General features: G+C 45.8%; 2 protein-coding genes across 2 annotated transcripts; both read left to right on the top strand.

Annotated features, from left to right (window-relative positions):
* The first annotated feature begins 4,405 nt into the window (after positions 1 to 4,405).
* On the top strand, positions 4,406 to 6,288 carry LOC135901119 (uncharacterized). Its single transcript, XM_065430795.1, has 2 exons — positions 4,406 to 4,476; positions 5,170 to 6,288. Exons 1-2 carry the CDS (start codon positions 4,471 to 4,473, stop codon positions 6,058 to 6,060), a joined length of 897 nt encoding a protein of 298 aa, XP_065286867.1. The 5' UTR covers positions 4,406 to 4,470; the 3' UTR covers positions 6,061 to 6,288.
* Positions 6,289 to 20,986: 14,698 nt separating this feature from the next.
* On the top strand, positions 20,987 to 22,075 carry LOC135901096 (uncharacterized PE-PGRS family protein PE_PGRS24-like). Its single transcript, XM_065430775.1, has one exon. It carries the CDS (start codon positions 20,987 to 20,989, stop codon positions 22,073 to 22,075), a length of 1,089 nt encoding a protein of 362 aa, XP_065286847.1.
* The last annotated feature ends 528 nt before the right edge of the window (positions 22,076 to 22,603 follow it).

Genomic DNA, 22,603 nt, shown 5'->3' with positions numbered 1-22,603 from the left:
GGTTCCGGCATAGCCACAATAAACTTTGTAAGACTTTGCTATTTATAAACGGGGTTTTCAGATGACGCAAAATTGTTTTACGATGCAAAACATTTAGCCAGAAACGAGGAACTGCCACTATGATTCAGTTTTGCCGGAGTACATCCTTCATGTATTGCGTGAATAGCAATAGAATTTAGATTTACGGTTAATTAACTCCATTGAGCAGCTTTATCTTAATATCGGCGACGCAACCATACTTGCATCCAATCCGAACCCGCGCTTTAATGACGCCGGCGCTCAGCTTTTCCAGTTTGGATGACGGAGGAGGACGACGTTTTCGTTAGCAGCTATGTGACCTTTAGAGCCAGATCGTTGTTGCACTGGCTGCTTTTCCACGCCTATTTGTGACGTCTGAGGCCATTTCACGCCCAACGTATTGTTAAATATGAGGTTGAGACATTTTTACAAGTTCGTTACCCGCGCCATCCTATGAAATACTAGTGTTTCGAACTGGATGCTTTGCAGAAAGACTGAGAAATCATCGTCGCTGAAGCGCGCATGTGGGTGGATGACACTGGTATCCAGGTAAATACTGTCGGGAGAACTAGGAATTAAAGTGTACTAATGGGCTCTTCGTGCTTGCACAAAAAAATTAAAAAGAAAATTTGGTCATATTTAGGCTCCGGCGAAACGCACCGCAGAGAAAACGGCTTTACTTAAGCCGGATGCTCTAAACGTGTGAAACGCCGCATGTCGAACATGTGCCGTCAAAAAGCTGGCGTATTTGTAGGAATGATAGGCTAGGCTAGTCGATTCTAGTTGAGCCTAAATATTGTTCTGGTGGAAAAGAGACCCGGCCGAGTGGAGAGAAAACGGTCGGACAACGCAAGTTCAAAAAGGAGTGAAAGCTACTTGCCCATGACACGGCATACGAGACAATTATAGAGGGTAAAGGTTATCGCACATAAGCAACGACGAAGTTCTCATCTGTCACCGGAGGGTTTGCAAAAAGAACAAGTTTCCACCCGAAGTCCCGTAATGCATTAGGAACCAACAATTTTACATAGTACCAGAATCTGGAATACCAGATTTTTCTTCCTACTGTTCCATGGGCATGCAGCCGTGGCGACCAGAAATCAAACCCGAGACGCTGTTCTCTGCACAGCGATATATGCATATATGAGCCATTGAGTCTCCAAACGCTAAGCTTTTGCCTAAGCATAAAAGACTCAAGCACCAGGTTAAGTGTAAAAACTTTCAATTACTTTCAATCCAGGTGCACAGGCAATCTTATTTATGTAGTATAGTTCTGAATTACAAATTGAAATCTTGTAATGTAATTATTAAAAAAAACAAGAAAAGAAAATAAGAAGCTGTAGCGATGGGTGTTAGAAAAGGCGGATTATTCCTGTCTTTTGTCGCGTCCGTCAGCGTTATTATCATTATGTAGTCATCGCAGAAGAGGTCCGAGGACACAGTTTATGCTTATACAGTGTGAGCAGATCGAGCAGCTTCACTGTCATGTTCATTGCTCATTATGCCACAATGTTTAAGGAGCCACTGAAATGTGACGTCGTATCCTTGGTCGACGAGGCGATGAAGGAGCTCTCGTATTTGTAGCAGTAGTTGTTCGCAGGGTCCACGGCGTAAGGCAGAAAGCAGTCAATGTAGAGCCGCTGAAATGCTCCATTTCTGAGGTGGCTGCTCACGATTTACGCTAAGTGCGTTTGGAAAAGCAGCAAGCTCCGTGGCTGTAGATGTAGTCCTATGCGATGTCTTGAACTTCTGGGTGGTGACCTTCGCAAGAAAGACCACTGATCCTGCAAAACTCTCCACGGGGGTTGAACCATCAGTGTATATAGATGGGCATGATCGTTGTATTTTTCGTACAGCAAGAGCAGCGAAAGTTGCTCGAGAACCGGTGATGAGAGTTGTGCCTTTGTTCGAATATCTGGTAGTGTCAGTCTAACTTGTGGCTGACCCAAGCACGAAGGGGAAAGCAAAACTCTCATTTCACCTGTCTAATCTGATAGCAGGTGTACACGGTAAGGTAGCGTCGTCTGTCAAAAAGAGCCGCGTGGTCGGCCTTCTGGTAGTGAGGCAATATAGTGGAGAGGGGCGCGAGCAAGGTGCCGGCGTGCAAGAACCAATCCCACGGCCAACAACAGATGCAGCAGCGAAGCTTCGAGTGCTTGCATACATGCCTTACGATCGTTGTGAACCACGCCTAGTTTCTAGCCCACACTTCTACACGCACGGGACCCTTGTCTGCAACTTTATCCTCCACCTGGATTATTCCGACCCAAGACAACGGTATTTCGTCGATTGTGGCTTGGCGTCGTATTTGCGAAGTCGCTTACATTCCGCATCGGATGGGTGAATAGTGCTGCGGGTGACCACTGCGGTGACCAGGAAACTATCGAACACGTTCTTTGTCATTCTCCCCGATGCAGCGCGCACACACAGTCACTCGCGACACTTCCGACTGGTGCGGAGTGCAACAAGTGCGCTCGCGTTCGGTGCTTTAAACGCACGTGAAAGAATTTCAGCTGGTGAAAATTAATCTGGAGCCATCCGCTGCAGCGATCCTCGTGACTCACTGTGCAGTTTCAAGACCGCGGCAGGCCGTGGTCATGCTACAGTCAGCGGTTTATGCTCTTCGCGTGGTTTTTACGACGTTGTATAGACCCCGTCAGCGCAAACTGCCTTGCAAGTATTGGGCGCCCTGCATCCAGCGCTTGGACTGCGCTTCGCATTGGAAGATCCTAGAAACATGGCCGTGCGCGTTACTGACACGGAAAACGATCAGATAAATTGGCGCAAAACCTCATGTCGGCGCCCGTCACTGGACGATATACATAGACTTACTGCACATGTTCGCGCGTACGCTAAGCTGCTACTTTCTGTCTGTTCTCCTGCCTTCTCTCTTTTCGTTCTTATGGTATCCACTCCCTTCAATGTAGGGAAGCAAATCGGACATGTGTCTGTTTAATAAATGCCGACCTTTCCTTTCTTCTATTTCTCTAGCTTTCGGGACATTCAGTCCCACAATTTAAGTGAAGGTCAACGAAATGCTCCATTCTTTTATTCAATGTTTTCTCACTGTGCAAGTTGTAGCACGAAAAACTGTTACATTAAACAGCAATGTATATCACGGAACATGTTGAATTCGTATTTCTGCAGGGCCTTTCGGCAAATATATCATGACCACAAAAGTGAATAAATAAAGCCACAAATATACAAATGCTGTGAATTAATGAATATGTTGGCGATTATCGCGCTGATGATCTAGTCCACCCGTACAGTAATCCCTTGTCTGATATTCTGAAGCAGTCGTCACACAAACGCACGAGTGCACTCACAGAAACGTATAAAAGTAAATGCACTAATAAACAACCGAGAATGTCATTACACCACGATAATGGGTGAAGCTACTATAACGAATAGATTGAACTTAATGCTCAAATCATAAAGTTGTTTCAGGCCCCTTCGGTAATGGTTTTATTATAATCTGCATTTCACAAAAAATGACCACAAAAATGCACATGAAATGCTCACTTGCAAACAACGTGGTCTTTGCAGACAACATGGCAAACAACATGTAAACAACAAAAAACTCATCTGTGTGTGCGTGTGTGTGTGCGCGCGTGTGCGTGTGTGTGTGTGCGTGTGTGCGTGTGTCTGAGAATTCGGTGTGAACATTTTTGATGTAACAATATTACTTTTCCACAGCTCCTTCGTCTTCCATTCACATCTTTTCAAATATTGTTTGAGTGGCGGGCAACATTATGGAACTAAATTATGATCAAATGATCAAATAATTCATCCGATGATGATCTTAATTCCTATTAGTCCATGCACAAAACGCAAATTTTTAGTTATACTAAAATCAGCATTGGTACCGAGGGAAGCCGTAGGCCTGAAGTTTGCAATCAGTTCTTACAGTTCCGAAGCATAATTGTGGGAAAGGGTCTTTATTAGAAGAACGAGAGCGATGCCAACGGATGCTAAGAAGCAGGAAGTCGTTGCAATTGCAGCGATCGGCACGGTACATCAGCAGTGTAAGGGCACCTTCGCCAGCGTACGCACTTTCGAGGCCAAGGTCACCCTGCCGTCATTCTATGTTACTTGGCAAAAGGGAAACAGCCCTGCGCCGGAGTGAAATAGACTCCACAAGCGCGATAAGCTTGAACGAATTGATGGCTCACTTCATGGAACAGCAGCGAGCGGTAATTTTTTATGCGCTAGCGGTTTGTTTGTTGCTTGGTGGAAACGCAACTGATATGTACATCTACTTCTAAAACGTCTGACCACTTAATTTCTTGTTTTGTTTTGTTAAGCTTTCTTGTTCTCCACGAACCAGCCACAGATGGGGTATAAAAGGCCAATGAGTTCATCTCTGGTCATCAGTCGACACCAAAGAAAGATCTTGAAGCCAAACAGAGCTACATTCAAAGCTGTTTGAACTCAAACAAGACGTCTGCAACAATGAAGGTAAGTGGTCAACGTGGTTCTCAAAAAGAAATGAGTAATGAAGAGATACCAGTTAATATTTTTTGGATAAATGGAAAATTGTCTAATCTTTATGTGAATGCAAACTACGTAGAAAAATTTTCTTACATTTCTTTTTTTTTCTGCTAACCTTTAGTCCACATGTTCCGTATAGAATCGTCTTAAACATTTATGAAAATGAAGATTCTATGTGTTCCTTTGTGCCCTTGATATTTGCAAAGGACCACTGAAGCCTTTTACTTGCCGAACTAGATTTATGCCACAGATATGAATATGTGGTAGCCTGCTCAGACCAAACATATTGCTTACCAAATATGGAATGATGGCATTGTCATAAAAAAAAACGAGAGTATCTCTTTTATTCTTTAAATATCTTTACCTGTTTTCGACCCTGCTGAGTTTTCCAAGTCAAATTCAATTCACAAAACGTAGCATTCATAATAACCTTTATCAAACTCAGGAGTAACGCTTTAACTCATTATTAAATACTGTTAGTCTATGTGTACCATGTGCAAACACAGCTTTGCGCATACCGCATTCGCAACAGCGCAACAGCCCAAATTTTTCATGTGCTAGGCTTGTCTTATATCGGTTGATAGCCTAATTTCATAGCTAATGGCATAAAATGCGTAAAACGGGAGTTTCTAATAACACCCTTTGCATGTGCAACTGCAGTTCTTCGCCACCGGTGTTGTCGTCGCTCTCCTAGCCTGCTCTGCGTTTGCCGAGGACGCTGCAAAGAGCAAGGAGAGCAAGAAAGACGAGAAGAAAGACGTTGAAGCCCGTGGAGGCATCCTGGGTGCAGGAGTCGGACTTGGAGGTGTCGGTGGTGCCTATGGTGCCGGAGTGGGTTCCAGCATCGCAGGCACTGGTCTCGGAGGAGCCGGACTCGGTGGAGTTGGAGTGGGCGGCGCCAGTTACGGGGGAGCTGGTCTCGCGGGGGCGGTTCCTGGCGTGATCGGCAGTGGTCTCGGAGGAGCTGGACTCGGCGGCGTCGGCCTGACTGGGGCTAGTTACGGCGGATCTGATCTTACGGGAGGTAGTCTCGGCGGAGCCGGTCTTGGAGGCGCTGGTCTTGGAGGCGCTGGTCTTGGCGGTGTTGGTCTTACTGGAGCCAGTCTTGGAGGCGCTGGGCTCTCTGGCCCGGCCCTCGTGGGACCTGGAACCGCTGGAGCGGGAGCCTTGGAAACCGGAGTTGTTGGCAGCCCAGCTGTCATCGGCACCGGCCTTGGCCGAGGCGTCCATGGTGGTTTCCAGTCAGGGTATGGTTCTTCGGCCGGAGCACACCAGGCCGGATTTCAAGGGGGAGCGTCCGGTCACAACCAGGGATCGGGAAGTTTCGCCAGTGGTGCTTCTCAGAGCAGGGTGAACGCGTTCAACAACAAGCAGGGCTACAGCCACAGCTCTGGATTCTCAGCCAGCGACAGCAAGGCGTTCGGATCTGGCCACAAGCAGGGCTCATCCGGTTTCAAGAATGGAGCAGCTGGGCACCAGTCGGGCTTTGGACAATCGTCATACGGAAAGGCTTCGGGAGTCGGCGTTGGTGGTGTGGGCCTACACGGTTGAACAGCACTGTCATTTGGCTAAAGACCACAAGTTAGCTTCTATGAAGTTGACTCCTTTTTCTTACTTCCGTATAGCAGGGACGGCGCTTGGTGAAGAACATTACGGAATCAACAGCGCTTGACATTCTACAGTATGTTCACTTTAATGGTGATTCTCATATTGCATTGAATGTGTTGTGCGAACATCGATTTCCATAGTGCGTATGATTTATATAAATAAAGAAATGAAAGCTTGCGTATCTGAAATGTCTGCTTATTTATCTCCTTCAGCAGAAACATAGGGTGGAAGCCAGGCTTTTACAAATGATTTTTCTGTTCTCACGCACTCAAGGGCGCTTGATATGCACTACTGTTTGGAGTTAAGAATTACCATGCGTCATTATCCAACATTTATATATTTCTCCGATTCTGGAAGGAAGACCTGCTTTGGCATCAAAGGAACGGCTCCTCATTAAAGAGTTTAAGTAGGGTGGGAAATCACTGACCCCAATAAATATAAAACCAACGCAGTCCCCTTTGAAGTGCTGGAGGCATTATCTTGCTCAAGGTGTTCTTTACCCTCTAAGATCTGTAATTCCTTACATAAGTTGTTGCCAATGTCATGCCTAGATTACTGCGACGATTATATTCCAAACGCACTTCTAGTCCTTCGGTGTGGATTTGAGTGACTGCACGCCTACGACGTCGCCAGTTTAAGACTTGCGTGAGAGTTTAGTCTTAAAGGGACACTAAAGGGAAACAATAAATCAGTTTAGACTAATAAAGTATTGTTTGAGAAACCTGCAGGCAGTCATTTCAAGAATATAGTTTGAATATTAGATGAGAAAATGAAGGTCCAAGTATCAGTATTTGAATTTCGCGCCTAAACGCCAGCGCCGGGACGTCAGCGTGACGTCAGTGATTCCAAAGTTTGTTTTCGCATTTGGGCCGCGTTGGCTGAATGAAGGTTCCCGAAACTTGGCATGTTTAATATTTGGTTCCTTTAGAACACAATGTAGTCAATCTGCACCGCTATATATAATTAGTAGGCCCTAGAAGATGCCATCAAAATCCAAGACGTCACAGCCCCCAGGTGCGGGAACTCAAGTAGGCGTCGCCACCCGCATTTCGTTCTTGCGCTTTTTCTGGCTTACCAAACGTCTTATCGTTGTAAGAGTGGTGTTTTTGGTGTTGTAGAACGGTGATTTACTGATGCAGAAGAAATCACTTTTCACTTTAGTGTCCCTTTAAGAAAGGATAAACCTAGAAATCACTGTAGTATTTGCGCCCTAACTGCGGTTTTCCGACACTTTGCGTACATCTTAACTTAAGCAAACTAGAGACAGAGATTGTTTTAAGCGTGACATGAATAATAAACTACGCGAGGAAAATGCATCGTGACCTGGCATAGCAAAAACTGCCCCGCTAAGAAATAATAGAAGGCTCCCATTCATGTTATTTCCTTTCCACATGGCTGTTCTCCCTCGTCATACCCATGCGCCCTCCTGCTACGTTGTATGTATGTATGTATGTATGTATGTATGTATGTATGTATGTATGTATGTATGTATGTATGTATGTATGTATGTATGTATGTATGTATGTATGTATGTATGTATGTATGTATGTATGTATGTATGTATGTATGTATGTATGTATGTATGTATGTATGTATGTATGTATGTATGTATGTATGTATTGGCGGCATCGGAGCGTCCGCTGCGTAGATCCGTCTTGAAACTTGAAAAACCCGCACCTCCACCAAAATGTTATGGGGAGAAAAGACGTTTGACAATATATTTACATGATGTATACAACGGGCAGAAGACAGACATACAAGATGGAGCCCGTGCGCACGACTATGGGCGATCGTCATCTTCGCCAGTCCTCTCATCATCGTTCGCTCCTGCAGCGCCTCGTAGCAATATATATGTATATATACACTTATTTTCGCAGCTGGCTGCCTAGGGCCAGAGGTATATCGCTGGCCCTTGGCGTGTGCGTATATTCCAAACATCTTTTATTCACTATGTTGTCTTCGCTTTGCCGTTAACTATTGTCTCCATCGTGTCATCTTTGGACACTTGTGTTATTTTAGTTCGTCTTCTATCATACTTTCAAAGTAGACATAGTCCTCGACGGGACAGCTGATCGCTGTCAGTGATGTGTAGCACCTTAAAGTTTTAGTTTTTTTTAGTTTAGTTTAGTTAGTTTACGGATGCGTTCAGACTTTTTCTAAATATATTTCTTTGTTCAGTTGGGTTCCAGTTACCATAGAACTGAAATAACACTTACGTGAAATAATAAATATCTTAAAGTTCATAAGTAGTATATGGGAAATTCTAGCGAATACTGAACTATATTTTTCTCCCCGTGATTGCGGATAAGTGAAATGAAAAAGAAGACAAAAATGTTACGGAAAATCTATTTCCATTTAAGACCTCTTGATTGGAAAGCCAGTGCAATAGGCAGGACAGCGTCGGTATCGATCGTCGAAGACGCAGTGCTAACAATGAGTGGTGTCTCGAAAGTTTCTCAGTACATCATGCAGTGAGTCGCAAGTTGAATGTTCATTTAAAAAGAAGCGCGACAAATCAACGTAATATTCGTTGTTTAATTGTTAGTTAACTGCGTGAAAATGGTTTGCTTAGTTCAAATAAGTAGATCAAGAAGCCATGATTGGTAGATTTCGAAAGTTAGTTGCGTGTAGTAATTGCATACAGATGCAAAAAACAGTGCAACAAAATTGCTACTTCGCATGAAGCCATTAATAAGCTCGTTATCTGTACACACAGTCATAATTTCTGGAGCACCAATGGTACCATTGCATACTTAGGTGTTCTGTAAAAAAATAAAAGAACGAAAAAAAAAACGAGGCCACGCTTTATGCTAGTTCTTTCTGGACAATTGCCGAAATTAATGTGGCTAGAAAAAAGATACAGAACTAACAATTCAGCATCGTTAATGACGCTTTAAGCAACGGTACAATTAAATGAAGAATGCAGACATAGCCTTGTACAATGCCGAAGAATGGAATACCGTATCTCAGCCAAAAGAAACGCAGCAGCAAAAGATTAAGAATGGTTTAAATGTAAAGGCCTCGCCATTATATCGAAGATGACACCTGTTTTGCGCATTCTGTTATCAGCAGAATATAGTAACTACTAAGAAAACCATGTCCGTATTTTTTACGCCGAAGCTGTTAAGGGCTACTTTGCCCGATGCGGTGTCCGCGTGTAGAAAAAACAAATTCTCGAAGATAGTGCAATGCTGGGCCTACCTGAGGCGGATGTAGAGCACGCGTTAAGCACACCCCATGCGTGGACCAATCCCGAAGACAGTGAAATGCAGGGCCGACCCGTGTCGGAGGTGTAGTTGGCCATTAAGGGTCCATTAAGGGTCTTCTCAGCGTGGAAGGGCACAGAGTTTTTTTTGTAGATTATCCTTTCACTGAATTCCCACTGCAACATTTAACTTAGTAGTAATTACCTGGCTTTGAAACATAGTTGTAGAAGGGCGTAAGATAAGGAAATGTTTTTATGGTGCTTAAACAACGCTAAGATTTGAAATTACGTATCGAATTAAAGGGATTAACAGTTGCTAAACAACGAATGTCACTGGAGCCAATGTTTTGACAAGGAAATCTGTAAAAGTTGCTGCCCTGACAAATACAAAGCCCCTTGACAAAAGCTTGATTCCAGCGACACTCCTCCTTTGGACCACTGTTAATAAGGTTAAGCTTCCATCTTCCTGTGAACTCCAGTGCTGGCTGGCGTTCAATTCAAAGAGCACTTGTATGTCATTTCGGACATGTGAATTTTTCGTGTTAAATGGGACGAAGACGAAGACGACGAGTGATAGGCTCGCTTCCGAACGCCCGTCTGTAATTTTAAGTCTTTTTTAGCAAGTGTAGAGCTCATTTTTACTCTTTGTGCACCTCTTTCACCGAACGCCGGTCTGGGGGTCACCGTCCTGCGAGAGAAGCACAGCAAGCGGCTCCCGAAGCGCACCGGACCGAAGCAGCGAGGCGAGCCTCCGCCGTCGGCCGCCCTTCGTGATGCTCTGATGGCATCCGTCGCAAGCAATCAGCAATCAGGTCAGCACGTTGCTTCTGTAGACCACGGAGAAGATGAACAAGCAAGGAAAAGGCTACGTGAAGATGACATCGACACAAGAGAATCTGCAGGAGACAACGAAGAGATGGATCAGACAGCCTTCACTGTTGTCTCTTACAAAAAGAAAAGAGCCGCAGGTGTTCCTGTTATATTCAAGCCAACTCAGCCTGACAGCAGCTTATGGAAAGTAAACCCGAATCTTCTGGCTTCTGCGGTCGTGACAACAGCCCAAGAAAAGATACTCAGCCACCGTCTCAACAAGGATGGAAGCCTCATGGTGACAGTGTCTACACTTCCCGCAGCCAATCGTCTCCTCACAGTGACAGATCTATCGGGCATTCCTGTAGAAGCTCGAGTTCCATACTCCTACTCTGCCACGTACGGGAGGATACAGGACGTTCCTGTTGAGTACTCAGATGACAACCTCAAGGAGTATTTGAGCGAACAAGGCGTCATATCTGCTAAAAGGCAAGTTTTCTACGTCCCTAACGAAGATGGCGTAGTAACGGAAACCCGAAGACGCTCGGTCATCCTGGAATTCGCTAAGGACGCCCCTTTACCAAACCGAGTGTCGCTTGGATTCTGCAGTTATCCCGTGACGGAATACATGGGGTCTGCTACTCAATGTTTCAGATGTCAAAGACACGGACATATAGCGAAATATTGAAAAGGCCCCATCCGCTGCAAGATATGCGCTGGTCCACATACGCATAAGGAGTGCACGTCACGTTCCCAGCCTCGGTGTGCAAACTGTGGAGCTGAGCATGCTGCGTCATACGGAGGGTGTCCTAAAAAGAAATCAGCCACTCTTGCACGGACTATGGAGCAAATCCAAGGAAAAGTACGGAAACGACGAGAACCACCACCGAATCCGGATGTGATGTATACATCTACAAACCAAAAGCAACACGACACGGTGCAGCGCAGCGACACGAATTTGAAAAAGTCCTACGCCTCAGTCGTGAAAGAAAACCAGCAAAGGCCTTCAACTGCAACGAATCCATCAATGCCCTCAAGTGATATAACCTCAACCCCACGACAGCAACAAGTGTCCTCAAGGTCGCAGCAGAAGAACAGGAAGAACCAAGAAAGGTCGTTAGATGGTAGCACTGCAAATGAGATATCAAGTGTGCTGATTCCCATGATGTTCGCCGCACTCAAGGCTATTCTCCGTGCCAGCCCATCGTTTAAGAGCATCCCTGAAGTAGAGGCCATCCTGGCTTTGGAACCGCTAGTGTCGTCTTCTTTCACGGCGCAAAGCCGTGATTCTTCGCAGTAGCAACGATGGCTTCGACAACAATCGTCTCACAAGCGGTGTCCACCAACAAACACTTCCGCACATGTACTATATTCCAGTGGAACGCTCGCGGATTGCGCTCGAAGTTAGCAGACTTTAAGCATCTTACGCGAGTGTACCGATTCCCTTTTTTAGTCATTTCCGAGTCTCGCGTCGACGAGCACTTTAGGATAAAGGGGTATTATTTTCATCATTCAAGGCGACAAAATGGAATTAGCCGACTGCTCGTTGGATTTCGCAACGACATACCTGCCTCTGCGATTGACGTAACACCACATGACAAGAACGAATATATTTGCGCAACCACAGTGATTGCATCCAAAGTGTTTACCCTAATCGGCGTCTACTTGGAACCAGGATCACCTTTCGACGTGACCAGATTGGAAAACTTGTTGACAAACACTCAGTCGCCACATATTATTTGTGGCGATTTCAACGCACATAACGAGATCTGGGGCAGTTCACATACATGTGGTCGGGGTGCTAAGCTGGCGAAGCTTTTTGCAAAATACAATATAGAGCCCTTGAACGATGGCAGCATAACGTACCTGAAAAATCCGACGACTGTTAGCTGCATTGACATCACATTCGTATCAAGTCAAGTGGCCCCGATGTTCGGATGGTGTACAGATTTCGAGACTCGAGGTAGTGATCACTACCCGATCCTAATCTCTGCCCTTCATTTTCGGACGTCGCCCAGAAAAGTGAAACTGAAGTCGGTAGACTGGGAAGCTTACACAGCATCCGTAGACAAAGGAATCACAGCCGCGACTACAAATACAGAAATAATACCTACAATAGCTCAATGCCTCAAACAAAGTACCCGCTCTGCCACTAAGCATTGTAATGTACCAACAAACGACGAGGAATTTGAAAGGTTATGTGCCATTCGAAGGCGTGCCGAAAGGAAGGCTCTACGTACTAAGAATATCGAAGACCTCAGAACTTGTCGACGGGCACAAAGGCATATACGACGTTACCTCACCAAACTGGACCGAAAAAGGTGGAGGGACTTTTGTGGGACACTGGACATACGACAACCGCTGAGCAAAATCTGGCGAGTCGTCAGAGGCATTCGCAAAGAGCCGCAACAGCTTTATCCTTTTATCGCCCTCTCATTACATGAACGCGCATCCCTGAAAGAGGTGGCAGAGCAGTACTGCAAGCTCCTTTCCAACGGGGCACAACCTTTGCGGCAAATTGCAAGTCGTCAGCCTAGTCCACCTCGAGCTACCCTTCCTGACTTAGAATTACCATTCACCATCGAAGAGCTCACGGCAGCAATCAGCGACGTAAACAAGCGATCATCACCTGGCCATGACGGCGTGAGTTATGAAGCGCTCGCAAAACTATGCCACACATCTCGCCTACGCCTTCTGGAGTACTACAACGCCTCATGGATAACTGGGGAGGTTCCTACGGAATGGAAGCTTGCGAAAGTAATTCCTATATTGAAACCATCAAAGCAGCCAACGAATTACGCCTCCTTCAGACCCATATCTCTGCTTAGCTGCGTAGGGAAGCTATTCGAAAAAATGATCTACAAACGACTAAATTGGTTCCTGGAAACTGCAAAAGTTTACCCGGAGGAAATGAATGGCTTCCGGCAAAATAGATCCGCAATTGATAATGTCATTGCCTTGGTTTCATCACTTGAAGAGGAATTGGTCTCTGGAAACATACCTACTGCATTATTTTTAGACATTCAGGCAGCATATGATTCGGTCTATCATACAGCGATACTTGACGCTTTGGAAACTCTTGGTCTTGGAGGACGGCTCTACACATGGATTGCAGACTATCTTCAAGGACGCCAACTTTTCATGTGTACCCCGGATGGCCCCACAGCGCTTTATGCCGTCGAGAAGGGAGTGCCACAAGGAGCTGTGTTAAGCCCGATATTATTTAATTTAGTCCTCATCCATCTGAAAAGAAACCTGCCCCCTGGCGTCAAAATCACACTGTATGCGGACGACATCTGCATTTGGAGTGCGGCGCGTTCCCGCAGTACCACCCAACAACGCCTCCAGAGAGCGCTAACAAATATATCGGCCTACCTAAATCCAAGGGGTCTGAAATTGTCCCCCGACAAAAGCGTTGCCATGGCTTTCACGCGGAGGCGTATGGAAAAATACCCACTAGTGTTGGGTGGTCGCTCCCTTCCATACGTCAAGACGCAAAGGTTTCTTGGAGTGACGATCGATAGGAACCTCACATGGTCGCCCCAAGTGAAAAAATTGAGTGAGAAGATTTCCTCGGCGTCGCACGTATTCCGATTTTTAACCGGATCACAGTGGGGCAGCAACTGTCGATCAATGGTGCTCCTCCATAAGGCCTACGTCGACGGAACACTACGATATTACCTCCCGATCCTGCACAAAGTGTCTCCCACAAGCAAGAGAAAACTCGAGGCAGCACGAAACAACTGCCTTCGCGTATGTCTTGGCCTTCCGAAGGGGTCGTCCCGCTCAGGGACTGTAGCAGAAGCCGGATGCCTGCCTCTGGAAGTGCTATGTTCGCAGGAGACACTTCGGATACACCTCCGCCACGTCATTCATACGAAGAATCACTTTTTAAAGGATATTTCCAGAACCCGTGCTACATCCAGCTTTGGGCAGGCCGTCGGAAGCATATCTATTTCGATTCCTGCTCAGGCGTCACAAATTATGCCGCGAAACATTTCACCATGGACACTGTCCCCACTGGAAATCGTGCCATACATACCTGGAATCAGTTCGAAAAAGAAAATGCCTCAAGCAGCGACTTATCAGATAGCTTTAGAATATATGCACAAAGAATACGCAGCCGCAACGCACATTTTCACAGATGGCTCTACAACTCCACATCGTTCATCATGCGGACTTTTTGTTCCCTCTACAGGACAACGATTCTCGTTTCGTCTTGAGCGAGCGACATCATCTACTTCAGCGAAGCTCTATGGCATTAAGGAGGCCCTTGTGTATATACTTCGACAGCAGCCGACAAAGACATGGGTGATATTCACAGACTCAAAAGCAGCCCTACAAAGTATATGGAACAGGCACAAGCGTTGCAATAATCAACCAGCAGCATTTGACATTGCTTATCTTCACCACAGGGCTAAGATTGCTGGGCATTGCATAAAGTTCCAGTGGATACCTGGCCATGCCGGCATTTCGGGAAATGAAAGAGCGGACGAAGCTGCCAGAAATGGACTCCAATACCGCAAATTCAGAAGAACATATTTTACAAAAGCCGACGCTTCAACCATGGCAAAAAAATATGCCTATCAAGAAAAAGACCGCATCTTGAATCTGCCGCTTCACCAAGACAACTTCCTACGTTACATTGACCCAGAAATGAGACCGAAAATTCCACGACCACTTCCTCGACACTTAGAGACATTGTACCATCGTCTTCGACTGAACGTGGCATACACGAACAATTATCTGTACCGCATAGGACTTACCACTAGCCCATACTGTGATAACTGTCGCAACTTAGAGACAATTGAGCACGTATTACTAGAATGCCCCGCGTACCGCGACGAGAGACAATTTTTTGAGCACCAAATGGACATGATTTGCCCCGGACCGTTAACGTTACCGACCATCTTAGGTCCAATGCCCGGCCCTTCGAAACAGCGACGGGTTTTGGATTTATTGTTCAAATACCTGACAGAAATTGGTCAAATAGGAAAGCTTTAAGAATTGCATCCTTCCTATACAAAAGCCTAAATTTACCCGCCATGTCACCTGTAAAAATTAGTATCAGGTCCAGTCGGACATTTCATATTTATTTTTATCCTTTTTTTTTCTCCCACTCTTATCTGGAATCTTTTAATCCCATTCCCCATCCCTATACAGAGTAGCATGCCAGCGGTTATATACGCGCCGGCAAAATTCTCTGTTTTTCTAATAAAGAGCCCTCTCTCTCTCTCTCTCTCGTGTTAAATGAATGTGCAAGTAATGTAAAGCCTAGGAAAGAAAAAGAAGTTACACTGGCAAACGTTGGAGCACTATATATAATTTGTTATAATACTTGTTTCTACGGTTCAGAGGCCGCATTAATGAAGCTTTTGGTTTGTAAGCATTGGCTGTCATTGACTGGCCGCCTTCGATAATAATATGTCAAGGATCAGGATTGGTTGAAACTTGCTCGTACGCAAAATTTTAGCGCAACTGCTTTCTTTGAACACTGGCCCAGTTTCGATTTCTTTATCCAGGAGGCACATGCGTCACGACTTTATGATGCATTGGCTGGCATCGTAGCTTCTATCGCCTTTGCTGCCACGCGCTGCCACACGAGAGCGCAGTGAAGGCAACAGACTTGAGTGCCCGACTGTAGACATCCTACCCCTAACTTAGGGCATGTGAAAGGGTGGTATAAACTCATGTTTTCTCTCTCTCTTTCTCTCTTTTACTCCCCGTTCCCCTCCCCATGCGTAGGGTAGCAAACTGGACTCAGTCTGGGTAACCTCCCTGCCTTTCCTTCTTCCCTTTTCTCTCTTTCTCACGAGAGCGCAGCACTATTGCTTATTTTTATGAGCAACGTCGTCGCACCTATCCAATTTGCTACACGATGTCCGAAAATTTTGCTCTCTGACATGATGTTACATTGTTGTTGCAAACGTAAGGTCGATTACGGTATTTCAATACGAGCTTTTGCACCAAATTAGTTGTCTGATAAGTGTTTTCAAAGCGGTTTAGCTGCTAAGCGTGATCGTTGGTATGCGAGAAGCGCGTGTTAGGGTTACCAGAACTTCGAAAATATGCGTCAGTAATCCTTTTACACCAGAACCTACAGTTTCCCTGCTTTTATTGCGTATGAAGGGAAAGGCTGCTTCTCCTCGATAACGACCATGGAATCCCCAATAACGCATATGTTACAAGTTCTGCCATCCCATGAAGTGCGAATACCTCGTCAAGTTAAAGCAGCGACCGCAGTTATGACGGGCAGGATGACTTTCTTCCGGAAAAACATGGCCACCGCGCCTTTTTAGCTACTTAGAACTATCTTCATACTTATGACTTCCTTCTTCTCTGATGATTTAACGACAATCCGGTACTAAGTTTGAGTTGCTGCTCTATATATTCGGACAAAATGATAAAAAAATTAAATTATGAGGTTTTATGAGGTTTTACACAATCTGATTATGAGGCACACCATTGTGAGGGACTCCATGAAGATTTGGACCACCGGGCGTTCTATAAGGCACACGTAAATCTAAGTACACCGATGTTTTTGAATTTCGCCCCCATCGAAATGCGGCCACCGTGGACAGGATCTGATCCCGCGACCTCGTGCTTAGCAGCCCAACACCATAGCCACTACAGAATGACTGAGCATGAACTAGAACAAACCAAGGTTTATGTGCTTAGCACATAAACCTTGAGAAGAGGATAGAAAAATAAAAGAAGACAACAACAAGAACTTAGCAAATATTGAGTCAAGGCCTTGAAGGTACGACGCGGAAACATGCTTTCAGCGCGAAAATATTCAGATGAGGACATGAAAAAGAAGACAGATGGACAAGCGTCAAACAGAAACTTAGGCATGGACACAGTGCGTGATGTGAGAATCAAGAGCACAACTAAGTTTAAGTACCCTTGTTCAGTGGCACATAAAAAAAAAAATCACTGTCGGAAGTCAAGTATACCACAAAATATGAATACAATACTTCTGTGCGCCCGAACAGCATAAACTTACTTAAAAGGCAAAGAGAAGAATATGACAGTAGGGATAACAGAAGTGGTTCTGGCAATGAAATCACAAAGATTCAAAGCATCTATAGCGGCTGTAATGGAGATTCTGGGATGGATTTGTGGAGCGACAGAAAAAAGATAGTGTGGAGAAACTATAGAGCCGAGAAACGGTCAATATTGCGGACACTACACGAAAGTAAGAGAGCTAATGCAGGTACTTCGGTGAGGCTGACGTTAGAGCATGTAACGAGCGCGCGCGCGGGCAGCTGTTGCGAGCAGGAGAGGCAGGAGGGAGTGACGTCCCATCCGCTCTGCTAGGCAGATATTGAGTCTATGCCAGGCAGCTGTTTACCATTATATCGCCGGTTATATATCATGCCACCTTCTCGTGTGTGACGTCATTAGTGACGTCATTACTTCCGCTTTCCACTTCCGGATTTCCAGGAATTCCAGGAAGTCGCGCTTACGTGGCGCGTCTCTATAAAGTCTACGACTTTGTTCTTCGGTGTGCGGTAATCAGTGATTTCTAATTAATTCTAATTATTGCAGATACTTCAGTAACTCAGCTTGTAACTAAACTTACGCTCTGATATTGTATCTACAATAAAACCCATAAATTTTGTACTGTATTGTTTTTCATGATTTATTTTGAATTTCATCCCCGTTCGTCTCAGGAGGTGAACCGGAAGTTTTGGGCAAGAAACAAGAATGTCACTCGATGCTTGTGCCACTAAATATTCTCGGCGCCAACCACACAAACGCGCTAGTGCCACTGCTCACGCGTTCGTCGTCGTCGTCTTTCCCACAACTGGCTTCGGTGTTCAAAAAGCTACCATCGTCAGCGGTGGCTCGAGCGTCGTCGTCTTCCACAGCTAGCTAGCTCTGTTGCCGCTCATCATTTCAGGTGGTGGTGGTGGTGATAAACTTTATTGAAAGGGGGAAGGGTAAAGAGGGACGTGGCTGAGCGTTAGGGCTCAAGTAAGGCCCTGGGCCTGCTTGGCCTTTTCCGCCCAGTCCACCAGTTCCAATTGTCGGTCGACGTCCCCGGAACTGAGCCAGGCTGTCCAGTCAGTCTCGCTGCTGACGAGGGGATGAGAGAACGGGAGCGAGGTGCATTCCCACATTACGGGTGTTTGCGCCATTGCTTAAAGGGGTAAGAGCCATTCATTGTCTTACGTGACGGACTCATTTAATAACAGGGATGATACGCGAATGTGTGTGCCACAATGAGCACAGATTAGGACAATAAATATGTTCGAACCTTTGTTCAGTATTCTGGGTCACCTCTGTGTCATGTGCTAAACAGCTGTGCTGGTCTTCCATCTTCGCATCGTGGTAGGGCTCTAAATTTTTTTAATGAGAAAGCATTATATGCCCCATTACGCGAAAATCCGTCGCTGCGACCGAAAGATTGCCGCAAACACTAAAAACACGTCACAAAATGCTGGGATAGACGATAAATTTCTCAGGGAGGTTCCTGTGAAGAAAGGAAATAAATGCCTTTGGAAAGAATATATTGTAAATTTCGGTGTGGGTGGGAATCGCACCCGGGCCTCCGGGGTGGGAAACGAGCCCGACGCCACGGCAGCTCCACGGTTCTTGTTGACTAAAAAGGTGTGCCTAGGGCCTGCGTCACTGCACACGTCGCGTCGCACGCTTCCACACGAGTGCGTTGAGACACTTGGCGCGTTTTTTAATCGGCCTTACCGAAGCGCAGTTCAAGCGAGAGCTTGCGCGGACGAGGAACGCGCAGAAAAGAAACATTTCCCGAAAAAGACTACACTGCTTTCGCATTCCCCCACGTAAGCAGTCTTAAGTGTGTCTGGCAATTTTTTTATGTCCCTTCTGACAAAAAATTTTACCCCTGTGGTCAGTAAAACACCGTCTAACAAGCAGCTTAAGGAGCGGCCTCCTAGAGAAAACATTCAGAGTATTATAAAACCAACTGTCTCATGAACATAATATTAAATTTTACAATATTCCGATAAGGGGGGATAGGTCAGCTCATTAGAGGATGGCTTAAAATTTACGTAAAAGTAGGGGTCTAAAACAAGCACGTGAGGTCAGGAGGCAGGAAATGAAATAGACACGACGGATTGCGTAAATACTTTTTATTCTCGTCAGCGTGCTCGCAAGAATCCAGATGCACTACGAGGCTATGCTATTGCGCGTATCCTGTGTGACCACTTCCCAATGCCAAGGCCACGGAAGCCACTCCCAGTTTCTCGATTAACGGGAGAGAGCCACGCTAACGAATGAGAATAGGGTCTAAGGCAAGGGATTAAGTAATGCAGAACGTGGGCAGACTTCCTTGAACGTGGTCGAGAGCCAAGTTTTTCTGTCGACAGTGTCTTCTTCGTTAGTCGCTGAGGAGGTAACGCCAAAGACTTTGTAGTCCGGGAACTCCTGGACACTTCCTATTATCTCGTCGAACTTGTTTCTCTTGAAATTCTTGCGCGATAGCGGCCTGTGAATAGCATATAAAACTCACAGCGGCCATGCCTACTAAGTCAGTACCTACCAAAGAACACAGGCACCACGCCAAAGAAAGACCGGAGCGTGGCGAAGACGTCCAGAACTATCAATAATGAGGGTGAGTGCTTTGCGTCTAGCGGAGGACTGAACCTCTCGAGCATCACACCGGTCCAATCTAATTACTTTTGAGAAAAAAAAAGACTTTGGTTTGTTACCAATCCTACGTGCGAAATTTATATTTGGTGATATATATTGCTGGGGGACCAGGTAGAATGGCCGGAAGCATGCGGTTTCGGCTTCTCTAATCCATTTCAACAGGCTTTTGTACATGATCTTTCTTCGTGGCCGGTTATTTATCTATCTACGTTTCGACCTTGCCAATGCGTTATAGTTTTCTTGGATGCTGTTACTGCAGCACTGTGTTTCGGACTATGATTACTCCGCATTTTCGGCAACGTGATGCGATGCATAGAGCACGGCGCTGATTTAGAATTGAGCGTATTGCACCCACAAGTGAGCAAACAAATCAGCAAAATGTAATATTTAGACCCCTTTACGTATCTGCTCACTCTCATACAGCTATCGCCCATCCACTAAAAACAGAAATAATGTATCGTTAACGTTTCAACTGAGCACAATATGGTTCATGGGGACACCTTGGCATCTATTGCCGCAATATTGACTGCATCATCGTTAAAATTTTAAAGTGCCCCATGAATAGGATGATAGAAAAATGCAGCTAATTTTGGAATGGCGGCGTATTCTGATGTTGAAGGGGGTTGACTATTACGGGTTACCACGCACCATTTACTGAGATACATACCTGCCGCTAAGCAGGCACCGATAGACGGGTGCAGATAAAGTGCCAGAAAGTGCCTGCGCGGTTCGCATTAGCCAGCATGCTTGAAATCTCTAATATGTTTCACACAGTACAACTCTAATAATAAGCGGTAATGCCAGTAGTACTATGTTAGCACTGTTTAGCACGTCTATGAGCGTCACAATTAGCGCTACATGTCTGCTGGCGTTCAAAATCACCCTCCAAATGCTAAAAGGTACAGCAGCTGAATTTTTCTAAATAATATGTTGCCCAATTCTAGAAGGCCCAAAGCTGTGCCATGAAACAAAGTGTCATCCCTTACTAAACTTAGGGCTTACTTCACCAACTGAAAATTTGCTTCTGCCTTGAAATTCTCTACCTGCTATGGCAAGGGATCAGCGCAAAAAAAAAACCACAAACGTTAAGAATTAATGGTTTGTGTTCTTTCTGCGTGGGTTGCACGGCATGGATTTGCTTTTCCAACTCTGCCAAAAACTGTGTTTCCAACTCTGCCAAAAACTGTGTTTCCAACTCTGCCAAAAACTGTAGTAACCATAATGATTTTCGGCCCCTTGTGTGTTTTCCAAATACAGTACTTCGCCACTGCTCTCGTCACTACCCTCGTTGTCTCCGCTGTCTTGGCTGAAGAGGCAGCGAAAAACAAGGATATCAAGGAAGACGAGAAGGATGTGGAGGCCCGTCGAGGCATCCTGGGTGTTGGATTCGTACTCAGAGGTTTCGGCACCAGTGACGGCGGTGTAGAGGGCCCCGGGATCGTCGGCCCCGAAGTTGCCGGAACCAGCCTCATTGGCACCGGCCTCAAAGGACCTGGACTTGGAGGAGTCGAAATAGCCGGCGGCAGTTACGGCGGAGCTGGTCTCTCCGGCGCCGGTCATGACGTCGTTGTCAACGACAACGGAGGTGCTGGATTTGGCGGAACTGCTCTCGCGGGAGGAGTTCCTGGCATTCTCAGCAGTGGTCTTGAAGGAGCTGGTCTCGACGAAGTGGGAGTGAGCGGTGCCAATTACGGGGAAACTGGTCTCGCAGAGGTGGCTCCGGGCGCTGTCGGCAGCGATCTCGGAGAAGCTGGACTGGGTGAAAGCGGACTGACAGGAGTCAGTTATGGCGCAGCTGGTCTCACCGGAGCTAGTCTTGGCGTTGCTGATCTTGGTGGTGCTGGTCTTGGTGGTGATAGTATTGCCGGTCTTGTAAGTGCTGGGCTTGCTGGTCCGGCACTCACTGCGCCTGGAGCAGCGGGAACGGGTACTGTGGGAACCGGATTGGTGGAGAACCCAGACATAGTTGGAACTGGCATCGGGCGCAGCAATGGAGACGGTTTCCAGCCAAGCTACGGTTCTTCAGCTGGCGAACACCAGGCCGGATACCAGGGGGCAATCTCCGGTCATAACCAGGGATCTGGAAGTTTCGCCCGCGGTGATTCTCAAAGCAGGGTGAACTCTTACAGGAACAAGCAGGGCTACAGCCACAGCTCTGGATTCTCGGCCAGCAAGATCAATGCAATCGGATCTGGCAACAAGCAAGGCTCTTCAGGACTCAACAACGAAGCATCCGTTCACCAGGCAGGCTTCGGACAGACTTCCTATGGAAGCGCCGTTGGGGTTCGCGACGTCGCTCAGCATGGCTGAAAGCAAGTAGTGGTCTTTTTTATGCATATATATATATATATATATATATATATATATATATATATATATATATATATATATATATATATATATATATATATATATATATATATATATATATATATATATGCTGTAGCTTGATCTATCTTGTATGTTAGGAGCAATATTAAGAGGATGGCACTTAGTAAGGAGAATACTTTAAATGCGTGCACAATATTTCCATTATTTAGCCTCATACTCGCATGATCGTTAAGCTGACATCTAATGGAAAGGAAATTATAAGCACGATAACTGACTCCGTCTACAAACGGCATAAGGTGCTTTTTAATCATATTCAGAATGGAAGACGCACAGAGCAAATACGATCCCGAACGCATCCATTAACTGAACTGTTCCGCCATAGTGAGTAGATAGCAACTCGCCCTCGCTCCCTTCAGAAGGTGCAAGTCTAAATTGCTTGCGACAGCACGCCTCTGAGGTACTTCGCGATCAATATATGCACATAGCAATTAAAGCAAACACATGAAA

Source organism: Dermacentor albipictus, chromosome 1 (genome assembly GCF_038994185.2).
Source record: "Dermacentor albipictus isolate Rhodes 1998 colony chromosome 1, USDA_Dalb.pri_finalv2, whole genome shotgun sequence".
Lineage (NCBI taxonomy): Eukaryota > Metazoa > Arthropoda > Arachnida > Ixodida > Ixodidae > Dermacentor > Dermacentor albipictus.
The sequence above is the reverse complement of the archived record's forward strand: the minus strand, read 5'-3'. Positions and strand labels throughout refer to the sequence as shown.